Below are 12,501 nucleotides of genomic sequence, written 5' to 3' on the forward strand. Positions count from 1 at the left end.
TGTTTTACAGCTCCATGTTTTACAGCTCCATGTTTTAAAGCTCCATGTTTTACAGCTCCATGTTTTACAGCTCCATGTTTTACAGCTCCTTGTTTTACAGCTCCATGTTTTACAGCTCCATGTTTTACAGCTCCATGTTTTACAGCTTTATGTTTTACAGCTCCTTGTTTTACAGCTCTATGTTTTTTTTTCTACAGCTACTACCACCATAGACTCCGACCTTATAAATAGAAAGAAACGATCGGCCAAGAAAGTCGAAGAGAAAATATATTCAGTGGTGAGTAGGTCACATAGGTGCAGACATTCACAATACAAATTAACACAAATGTAGACAATGACAGTTTAAATTAAAACAAAGTTTTGCCTGTTAGGTTTAACAGTCATTAAAACAGAGTTTTGACCTGTTTTGAAAATTGTCAGCTCCAATCTAAAACCCAGTCGTGTAATACGTACTTCATGGGACAATAGAAGCTGACTGATTGATACATGTGCACCTCTGATAAACAATTTTGTATCTCTAATTAACACATTTGTACATCATGTAAACACATTTTTACCTCTATTAAACACTTTTGTATCTCTAATTAACACATTTGTACCTCTAAAAAGAACATTTGTGTATCTAATTAACACATGTGCATTTCTGCAAGAGAAACATTCGAGTTATAAAAAATTTGTATCTAAAGAATTGTGGAAGAGATGCTGAACTGTGCACAGTTTTTGTCTGCGTCACCGGCTCCAACCTTCAACCTAAAAGCTACAATGTCGTCAACATTTCACTCACCATCAACAGGGCCAATATCCCACTGCCCAAGGTAAAACGATTTCAATTTATTCAATTACGGTAACAATTTTACGCACGGAGGCCTTTTTTCAAATTGGCCGTTTTTAAATAAACAAATAAAAACAACAATTTATTAACAGCATTTAAAAAAAGCAATAGCATAGTAACGACATAGCAGTAGCAAAGCACTAAAAAAATTCATAAAAAACGTTTTAATAACAAGCTTTTAAGAACTAATGTACTAAAAAGTAGAAAATAAATTATATACTACTATTTAAATAACTATAAAGAAAAGCGTGGGCCACTTTAGTATCTATTTGATACCTTTACTAATGTTTAGGAAGAGACCCACGCTTTTCTTTATAGTTATTTAAATAGTAGTATATAATTTATTTTCTACTTTTTAGTGCATTAGTACTTAAAAGCTTGTAATTAAAACGTTTTTTTTTTTATGAATTTTTTTTTCAGTACTTTACATGTTTTATTTACAATAGTGTTACATGACTAAAAACCATTGCACGTCTATTGAACGTGATGACGCGTGTGGTGTGGTTGGATAGACATGCCTACTAATTCGGTCCAAATTTTAATTAATTCATAAAAAATTAATTAGGCATCCAATTAAGTCAAATGTAATTTCAGATTGCATTGTCTTCATGTCTTGACCCACGTGTCAAATTTGAATCGTATCGGTCAAGTAGAAGTGTCCGAATTTTCACTCCTGCGTTTCGATCTAGACTGACGACAGACAGACTGTCGACTGACGACAGAGGAAGTGAGTTAAATAAAAGTTTGTAAAAATGTGGAATTCTATATAATAGTTTCGCTGTCTGTCTATCTATCTATGTATCAGACAAGAACGCTATAGAGAAATCACAAGCAATTTAAAAACTTTCACAGTAAAACGGAAGCGAAATATGACGTCAAATTTAGCATATAGTAGAAAATAGTATCAAGCTTGGAGAGTGCACACAGTAATGTGACGTCATTGATTCTCGAGTAAACATTGAATTAAAAAGCTTATTTTGTTTTATCTTAAAAGTGGTTTGCGTGAAGAGTTTCTTTCATACAATTCTTCGGGTAGGGGCGAAGCCCCACCCTCGCGAAAGAACGTCTAAGCCCGCCCCCCCCCCCCCCCCCAGCTCCAAAGAAATTTCTTCATCGATACTCTATAATAAAATTACCGCCTAATTAATGTGTCTAATCTAAAACGTGGTTTGCTTGCAGTTTTTTTTCATGCAATTCTTCGGGTAGTGGCTAAGCGCAACACCAGTGTTTCTTTCAGACTTTTTCCTCCCCGCAGGAAAGAACTTTTTCTAATCTAAAAAGTGTTTAGCGTGCACAGTTTTTTCAGGCATCTCTTCCGGTAAGGGCGAAGCCCCACCCAGGTTCTTCCTTTAGTTTGTATGATCTACAAATGCGACCAGTGTTTCTTTCAGACTCTTTCCTCCCCGGCGAGGGGTGGGGGTATTTGAATTTTTTGTGGGGCGGGGGTAGAATTTTCTAGGAGGGGCGGACACTGGAAAAAATATATAATTATATTTTGTTGAATGGGACGGTAGACATGTTTTAGGGTGTGTGTGGGGGGGGGGGCCGAGCCCCCTCCTCCCAAGTAGAGTTGCACGAAAGAAACTCTAAATGCGACTTTTGTCATGAATGAGATTAGGTGCATGGTTTAGGGATATGCCCATGACTATATTTTGTATAAATTAAAGTACCGATTCAGGATAAAAATCCGTTTTTAATGTCATTTTTCGTTTCCGGTAAAATTGAATTAAGGTGGTGATTTTGGTTTTGGTTTTAGTTTAGAGAAAATAGAAAACACTATCAACCTAGCGCCCGTTGTATCCTTCCTCAACGGGCCATTTTTCTCGTAAAGAAATAATATTACATAGTTATAATACAAGATGAGATTTTTAAAAAAAGAATATAATGGATGAATGAGAAATGTTTCAATGAGTCAGTTAGAGAGGCCATTAAATAATTTTTGTTTTAGTTTAGATTTGAATATATTTTCAGATCTAGATAGTTTTATTTTGTTAGGAAGATTGTTCCACAAATTAGAACCAGAGTAGGCGAAGCTATGTATTTGGAAAAAAGTTGTATATGGGATCGGTAAATTAAGACGACGATTTAATTTTATGTTAAAAGAAAATAGGTTTGATAAGTAAGAGAGGGCTGTTTGTGGAATATTTTATATAAAAAAATGGTTTAGTATATGTTATCTTTTTATTTAATGGAAGTATATTAGTTGTAAAAAAAGAATCAAGGCTACTAGACAAGCCAGTAACCAGTTCTATAGCCCTTTTTGTAGTGATAGTAGAGGACGCTGCTTAGTTATAAAGCTGCCGCTCCCGCTCCAAACTACAGAAGCAAAATCCAACCTAGATTGAATAAAAGCTTCATAAAAAACTAGCCTGCTCCTATAGTCCAGAAAGTTCTTTATCCTTGCTAATTGGAAAGTTGTCTTTAATAAGGACATTCTTAGAAGATGGATATGATCGGACCAAGTGAGGTTGTGATCTATAACCAATCCTTGGCATTTGTAACTGTTAACCTGTTCAATGTTTGTATTGTCTATAGTAATGCGTAATGAGGTGGATTGAAGACGAACTCTGATGAGCTGTAATAATCATTGACTTGGTTTTATCGTGGTGAAGTTTCATTTTGTTAAATTGTGTCCAAGTAGCAAGCTGATTGGCACATGTTTGAAGTTTGTAACTGAGTGACTCAGCATTGTCTGCAAAGAAATGTAATGAAGTATCATCAGCGAACTTCTCACACTGATCAGTACATCTTGTCATATGGTTTATTACGGTAACTCCCTCATAACTGGGCTAACACAGACAATGTTTGACATACATGCTCTTGATTTCAGGATTACACAACAATGGAGTTTCTAACAACTGTCGAGGTCGTGCAACCACAAGAGCCACTGATGAGGGTGTGGCCTAGCAAAAGATGGACACATGTAAGTCTTTCAGTGCTTGACACAAGTTACAAGATGTACGCATGTAAGTCTTTCAGTGCTTGACACAAGTTACAAGATGTACGCATGTAAGTCTTTCAGTGCTTGACACAAGTTACTTCAACTTTAGGTTGGATTCACTTCGATCACTTGCAATTGTTTGTTCAATATTTTAAATCCATTCTCAAACAACTCCTTTAATTATTACATGATGTGTTATATAAAATTAATTATTAAAATATTAACAAAGCCTGCGCTCTATTTTTTCATCCTACTTGTTGTGGCGCAGACGCCCCAGAGGGTGCTTTGTTGGTTAGTAGAACACTGCTCGTTGCCCGCCCAAGCAGTGGTGGATTAAAGGTGGGGGGGGGGGGGGGGAGGGGGCTAGAGGGACTGCAGTCAAGGGCCTCCGATGTTTAGAGGCCCCCAAATTTTCACTTACAAACCATAGTACATTTCACTTGACAATTTAATTGTTGTTTTTAGTATAAAAATAAATATTTTAATGCATAAATCACATTTTTTGTTCCATTTATTTTTCAAAATATCAAACACGTGCACACACTTTAGTAGAAATACAAGCTGACATCACCTCCTACTCAGACGCTGTTTACATTAAGCTGACGATCCCTAAAATAACATAGTCCGGACCAGCGTTCGTTTATGTTAATAAAATAAGTTGATTTTAGATTTTTTTTTTAAATATCACAAACAGCCGCAGAATTTAAACCAAAACGTTTAGGGCCCACGACTAAGACGACTCTTAAAAATAGTAAGATAGGAATTTGAAAGTCATTTCGTCAGATAACGCCAGATTGTGTAGTAAAGAAGTAATCTTAAAATAAAGCACACATTTTATGCATAGGGTCTACACTGTTTATTAAATCTCATTAGCAAGCATTCATAAAAGCGGCATTTTAAGGGGCCCCCAAATTCACCCCAATAACCCATTTTTATTTCTACAGATGTTTATTTCTGTTAGTTAATTCATTGTTGTATTGTCTAAAATGCAAGCTATTTTTTAAACAAATGCCATTAAAAATCCCTCTTCAAAATGTTCCTTTCTAGTGTTTACAGTAGCTGTCATCGCTTTCCCCACGGAAACTGTTTACTTAAAGCGACTCATCTTAAATAATAGAAATACTTTTTCTGGCACGTAAATGGGTTCATCAGCGGGTGTCAGAAAAAACTGAATCTTATCAAAACAAAATAAAAAACAAGTTTTACTACACGTTTGTTTTTGACTTATCCATCTAAATGTTAACAAGTAAAGACCAGCTACTGATAGGCCATACCCTTTAGCCCTATAGCCCCAAGAAAATAGAAAATCGTATAGACCTACTGATCCGGCTGACTGCATCTTTCGAAAACACAACGTTTTTGTAAGGAAAGAATTGTGTTTTGAGTGTGTGTTTTTGGAAGTGACAGGTCGGATAGTAGCGATGTTGTGTGTGCCTAATCAACAATAATTAAACCCAAATCTGGACGCCAAGTGTTAGCAACATGGTGGGGTTTATCTTAAGAGTACAGAAAGTCGTGAGGCCTTAGCTCGTCCCCAAATTTTAGGGGCTCTCTAATTTTCACTTTTTGCCCTTCAAATAATAAAACGTGTGACACTGGACTAAAAAAATTAGTTTTTGATTGACCTCGCTCATAAAACACAACCAGATAGTAAATTACATCAGACTAGGCCTAGCCTACATTGTCAGATCTGCGTGTGTTAAGTGGACGGATCACATAAACTAACATCATACAAACTTAACATATCTCTTGAAATCCTGCTTCTTTAGTTAATTCTTCATTTTCGAATGGATTATGACTCGCTTATTTATCATAAGTTTGTATAGATTTACAATATTCAGTCCCAAGATAAATACTAAGATAGCTCTATGATTCAAAACCAAGCGTATTTCAACTCTCTTGCCAATTTAATATCAGTGAACATTTTATGACGGAAAGGACTGACACACTACCAGCCGGCTAATTTTATATATATATATATATATATATATATATATATATATATATATATATATATATATATATATATATATATATATATATATATATATATATTTAAATTTATTTATTTATAAATATACCTAGATAAATATATCTATAGGCGTATATATATAAACATATTGGGGCCATAAATGTTTTTCAGCCAGGGGCCCCGTGCAAGCTTAATCCGCCCCTGCGCCCAAGTGTCGGGGGCGTCATGTGGCGATCTCGGGGCCAGTCTACTAGAGCCCTACCACACTCTTCTAGAGCCTTACCACACTCTACTAGAGCCCAACCACACTCTACTAGAGCCTTACCACACTCTACTAGAGCCATACCACACTCTACTAGAGGCTTACCACTCTACTAGAGCCTTTCCACACTCTACTAGAGCCTTTCCACACTCTACTAGAGCCTTACCACACTATACTAGAGCCCTACCACACTCTACTAGAGCCCTACCATACTCTATAGCCGGGGAGAAGCCCTTCCAACCTTCGAATCAGTATTTTCATCAATTTCCGAGCGTTTCTTGCACATAATATAAACAATAAAAGAAAAGGCTTGCTTTCTTTAATAAAAACTTTTGTTGCCAAAATATATGAGATCTCATAAGTGACAGACCCAATATTTTATCAACGATAGCAAATTTTTAGTTATTTTCTTCAATTTCAAATCGCATTTAAAACTTATCATTTGAAGATTTTTTTATATTTAATTGTATTCGTCTTTTTTTTTTTTTTTTTTTTTTTTTTGTCATTCGACTAACATTTTTGCTTTAAACCCGGATCTTCTTATCTCATAAAAACAGTCACCAGCCATTTCTTAACACCATCGGAAACCAGCGGGCCGTGTTGACCTTTGTCAAGAGGCTGATCGAGTGGTCGCTTGATTCATTCGGTTTTCTCCCCTTTCGCTGCTACAAGATTTGTCACAACTCACAAAAGAGATTTTAAAATTAACTTCTTCCACCCACATCCTTTCATTTTGTTACAAAATCTTTCTTTCTTCCACCCAGACATCCACCAAGTTCCACCTGGTACAGACAGGTGGAAAAATTAACATCTGGATCATTATCGGCTGTATAGCGGCGGGTCTAGTCCTGATCACTTTGATTGTACTGCTCTTGTGGAAGGTAATTGGATCAAGTGCTTGGTGGCCAGGATCAGTTGCTTTTTTTATTTGGGGGGGGGGGGACGTTTTCCAAATTTATGTATTAAAACCGTATGATATTTCTTGATTTTAATGTTTTAAATTTAGCTTTTCTACTTTCTCGTATATATGAAGTATAGAGAAAGTCTTGTAATCGTGCACAAAAATCACATTAAATTTGGACAGTTTTCACCGTTTTACTCCTCAGTCCTTCATCACATCCGGGATGTAGAGGACTTATATTAATCGGGCAAAAATTTTAAATCCAGATATATCAAAATTTTGGCGTTTTATGCGTAATGGAGTCGGAAAAACTGGATTGTCCCATTCTGTCCGTATGTCTGTGTGTCTGTGTGTAAACACGATAACTTGAGTACCGTTACAGCTAGGTTGATGAAATTTCATATATAAGTATTTTATCAAAATCGTACATCCGTATCAACTTTTGAGCGATTTCCAATAAGCGGCAGTGTTACTTTTTCTACTTTGAATTTTTCAAAAGCCTATAACTTGAGTACTATTTCATATAGATAATTGAAATTTCACAAGTAAGTAAAAGATCTAATTCTCTGCCTTCTATAAAATTTTGAGTCATTTTCATTGACTGAAAGTAATAATTTTCGCTATTTCCGATTTCTCAAAAAACGCATGTAAATTTATAAAGTACTAAAAATATTGCGCACTATTATAAACATCTTTATTTGGCGTTCGCTTGGTGCGCAATTCTTTTTTCTATGAGATTCTATTCTATTTTTAAAAGTTTAAGTATTTAAAATGGATTAAAAATCATAACTATATCCCGAGTTCCCATCCCCTGTTGTTTTATATAAGAATATTCGAGAAAGTTTAGGGGAAATCACTCCCGGATTATTTTAAGTTTAATCGTACAATATTTCCTCAGTTTTCCTTTATATATTGTATTGTTCAATATTTCCTCAGTGTGGGTTTATAATTGTATTGTTCAATATTCTTCAGTGTGGGTTTTTCAAACGAACAAAACACGATCAAGTGGAGCAACTCAAGCGAGAAGGCAACCGGATGTCAACGGTCAACTACAGCAAGATGGCGGAGGACACCAAGGCAGAGGAGGCAACAGCCGTGATGGCTGCAGCTGCTGCAATAGATGGGGAGCTGTAGACTGGGATGTGTTGGGGGGGGGGGGGTGTTGGGGGTGTAGAGTGGGATGTGTTGGGGGGGGGGGGTGTTCGGGGTGTAGAGTGGAATGTGTTGGGGGGGGTGTTGGGGGTGTAGAGTGGGATGTGTTGGGGGGGGGGGGTGTTGGGGGTGTAGAGTGGGATGTGTTGGGGGGGGTGTTGGGGGTGTAGAGTGGGATGTGTTGGGGGGGGTGTTGGGGGTGTAGAGTGGGATGTGTTGGGGGGGGGGGGTGTTGGGGGTGTAGAGTGGGATGTGTTGGGGGGGTGTTGGGGGTGTAGAGTGGGTATGTGTTGGGGGTGTAGAGTGGGATGTGTTGGAGCTGTTGAGCCTAGTATTCTCAGACTAGATCCATAGTTGTTGAATGATGAATGACACAAATGTATTTGCCTTTAATTGAATGATGAATGACACACATGTATTTGCCTCTAGTTGAATGATGAATGACACACATTTTTTGCCTGTAGTTGAATGATGAATGACACAAACGTATTTGCCTGTAATTGAATGATGAATGACACAAATGTATTTGCCTGTAGTTGAATGATGAATTACATAAATGTATTTGCCTGTGGTTGAATGATTAATTACATACAGGCACGAAGTAGCCAAATATTGAATTATTTAATTTTGTAAAGTATTTATCTATCTAAGAGTGTAACAAATGACATTAATTTAAATTTGTAAAGTTCAGCTTCCTTTAAATATTTCCTATTTAAAACTGGCAAAGTACAAAATCAATCGTATATCATTCTTTATAAAAACATGTCTCACACCCAAGTGGGTTCCGGTCAAGTGTATAATTAGTTTCTTGCCTCCAGGCAACATTTGGTGCATAGTTTATATTAGCCTTCAACTGAGACCCATGTTAGGGTAACACTTTGTGAGCGGTAACATATTCTACCTACAGGGGTAACATATTCTACCTACAGGGGTAACATATTCTACCTACAGGGGTAACAGTCTATCGGGTGTCAGTACAGCTAGCACGGCTCAGGGGTGACACCTAAATTTATTCAAGATTTATTTGTAACGATCATAAACTAAAAACAACTTTTATCAAATGAAAAGCAAGTATGGAACCAAACTTTATAAAAAACAATCCTAAATTCTAATCAACTGTACAACTCTAAACTAAATCTAAACAATCAAATTACATAACCAAAAATTATTAACACAATATTATGACAAAACACAACCCCCAGACTAGTAAATACTAAAGTAAACTGAAAAAAAAAAGATAATTTGTGGTCTACTACAAATACCAATAGGAATCAAATCCATTAATAAAAAGAATCAAACGCTATCGAACCAAGTACACACTGCAGATAATAGCCAATAAAAAATTCTTATGGAATATCTTACCTGGGCGTATCAAGAACACAGAACAAAAATCAAGCACAGCGTAGTTACAATTAATATGGTTATAAAATCCTGTCTGTCTGGTTTTTTTTTCGCACTTTACTAAAGATTGATTGTATTTCATGGTTTTAATATTTTCGGTAACTAAATAAAAATTAAAAAAAAAGCAAAAACAATTTGGTTTTCACGTGTAATGGCGACATAAACAATGGCATCCTGCTATTCGATAGGCTGCCATAAATTGTATTGTACGCATTGTAAGCGAAAAAAGGAAAACTAGGTCATGGGGTTTAAATTTGAATTGTTATTTAAAACTTTATCTGCAAAGTTTTGTAAACAAATAGTTATCTATTACGGAGTTCCTGTACAGCCAATCAATATTTGTCTTACGAAAGTGAAACATCCAGTTATAATTTAGGCTTAATGAAAATAAATAGAAATGTAGCCTTAAACTCAACAAATTATTTTCAATTTCTCTGGATTTGCAACTTTTATAATAGCATTGCTTCTAAAAATATAAAATTTCTGATTTATTTTGATGCTTAAGTTTTAATTTTTTATTATTTTTATGGTTGATTTCTTTGCTAAATCTAAAAAAGCACGTTTTTATTCCATGTCAACAACATGATCGAAGGATTCTCGTCAACTTGCTCGCCTTCATTGTGATACAATTTTTAAACTATTTTATCCTCAACGAACAGCTAATTGACCCCGCATAATCAATACACACTAAAATTGACACGACTGATCAAAAACGCACCGAGTCCAGTGAAGTTAACAAAGAAAGTGTTGGTCAGAATTATAACTAAAATGGAAATGTTTGTTTTTTAAAATATTCAACATAATTATTTCCAACTATTATGCGTTTTTTTTAAACCAATTTTTTACTTTCTCGAATACAAAGTATAGAGAAAGTATTGTGATCGTGCACCTTTACACCTCCCTGAGTCGGAAAAACATAGTTTTACAATACTGTCCGTATGTCTGTATGTATGTGTGTGTGCTTGTGTGTGTGTGTGTTTGTCTGTAAACACGATAACTTGAGTACCGTTACAGCTAGGTTGATGAAGTTTCCTATATAAGTAATTTATAAAAAGTGTAGTTCTGTGTCGACTTTTTAGCGATTTCCGGTAACCGGAAGTAGAGCTTATTTTACTTTAAAAATTTAAAAGGATATAACTTGAGTACTGTTTCATAAAATTGAACGAAATTTCACATATAAGTAAAAAGATCTACTTTTCTGCCATCTTTCAACTTTTGGGTAATTTCCGTTGACCGGAAGTAGTAATTTACCCTATTTCCGATTTCTCAAAAACGCATGTGAATTTATAAAGTACTAAAAATATTCCACACTATTATACTCAGATTGTTTGGCGTTCACTTGGTGCGCAATTCTTTTTTTTCTACGAGATTCTATTCTATTTTAAAAAGTTTAACTAAATAAAAATGGAGTATAAATATTGTCTATATCCCGATTTGCCATCCCCCGTAGTGTTATATAAGAATATTCGAGATAGTTTAGGGGAGATTACTCCCGGTTTATTTTAATTACGATTTAGAATTATGTACGATTTCAGTGCATTGTTTATATTCTGTATACAATACAGTAGTGAGGTGCAAAACCGTGAAAAATTGTCAAATATCTGTTACTTGTTCAGCACGACTTACATACTTTCTCTGTATACGAGAAAGTAAAAAGATGCAAATAAAGAGGAGAAAGACATTTCTAAATATTTTTGACGTTGAACAACTTAAACAGAAGTATGTTTACGTGTAGTCAAATCGTTACTGAAAAGCTAGGATGATTACGCCGAACTATTACGGAGAAGTGCGCGAAAGATCTAGTAGCTAGATGTCCAGTTGGAATAGAAACACTGCTATCTTTACTGATAAAAAACATGAAAGGTAGAATGTGATCATTCAAATAAAGGACGGGAAAATAACATTGAAATACAACTTGATTACATGAGTCGAATAAATCCATTATAAACTGGCTACACACATGTAAGATCGTGAATTACCTACGAGTTACAGTCAAGTAGACAGAGTTAGAGTTGAGTAGATTGATTTAGAGTCAAGTAGATTGATAAGTGTAGACAGTCGGACAGTGTGATAGTAGATGTAGTGTGAAATTTGTAGACGACTTTAGAGTCAGAATTAAGAGAAAATGGATTTGTGCATATCTAATATATAAAGCTCAATTCTGTATGTAAAAATAAGTATGTTTGTTTGTCGTTGACATACTTTGATGGATTTAAGTGTTAGACTATTATCGTGCTCATAGTCTAAATTTATGAGTTAAAAATTACTATTGAAAGTGTTGGGAAATAATTTTCATTTTTCAAACTGATAATAATAATTGTCGGCATGTTCATTAAACACAATTTAAAAAAAATAACAAAAATTCTAATTATGTCTGAAAATTATTTATATTTAGTCCCTTATCACTTACTTCCCTTTGATAAATTAGGAAAACACAATTACTTCCCTTTATAAAACATTGCATTAGTGGAAAAGAATTTACTTTTTATTACTTTGTTTTTGTGTTGGGGAAAAAATAATTACATAATTAGCGGGGATCGATCAAGTGCAAATGTTGTAGGTATTTTACGGTTAAGCTTGGGGTATTATAATTGTTCATTTGGTTTGGTTTGGCACCTACGTTCGTTTAAGTGAGTGCAAAAGACTATGAATAAGTTGGGGTACTATAGTCGTTTATTAAGCTGAAACAGGCGATTCTGCCCCGGGCTAGACTGTGAGCACTTTGCGTTTATGTTCGCGTTTGTGTTTTCTTTGTGTTTAGGTTGGGTTTGCGTTAGTGGTTGCGTTTTGATTTGGTTCGTTTTTGTTCTTTCTTTTTTCGTTTTCGTTTGTGTTTTTTTCTTTGGGTTTGTGTTTGTATTTGTGTTTGTGGTTGGTTTTGCGTTTGGATTTGGTTTGTTTTCGTTTGCTTTTTCGTTTGTGTTTTTTTCTTTGGGTTTGTGTTTGTGGTTGGTTTTGCGTTTGGATTTGGTTTGTTTTCGTTTGCTTTTTCGTTTGTTTTTTTCTTTGTGTTCGTATTGGTGTTTGTGGTTGTGGTTGG

General features: G+C 35.2%; 1 protein-coding gene across 1 annotated transcript in view; it reads left to right on the top strand.

The window, feature by feature from the left end:
• Positions 1 to 8,053, top strand: part of LOC131932101 (integrin alpha-3) — a 50,958-nt gene extending 42,905 nt beyond the window's left edge. Inside the window, exons 22-26 of the mRNA XM_059288995.1 lie at positions 198 to 277; positions 687 to 815; positions 3,663 to 3,755; positions 6,772 to 6,888; positions 7,881 to 8,053. Of these exons, the coding sequence (XP_059144978.1) occupies positions 198 to 277; positions 687 to 815; positions 3,663 to 3,755; positions 6,772 to 6,888; positions 7,881 to 8,042 (581 nt within the window). The 3' untranslated portion in view covers positions 8,043 to 8,053. The remainder of the gene's footprint in view (positions 1 to 197; positions 278 to 686; positions 816 to 3,662; positions 3,756 to 6,771; positions 6,889 to 7,880) is intronic.
• The last annotated feature ends 4,448 nt before the right edge of the window (positions 8,054 to 12,501 follow it).

This window comes from Physella acuta, unplaced genomic scaffold (assembly GCF_028476545.2).
Source record: "Physella acuta isolate Inbredline_101_S28 unplaced genomic scaffold, ASM2847654v3 ptg000105l, whole genome shotgun sequence".
Taxonomy (NCBI): domain Eukaryota; kingdom Metazoa; phylum Mollusca; class Gastropoda; family Physidae; genus Physella; species Physella acuta.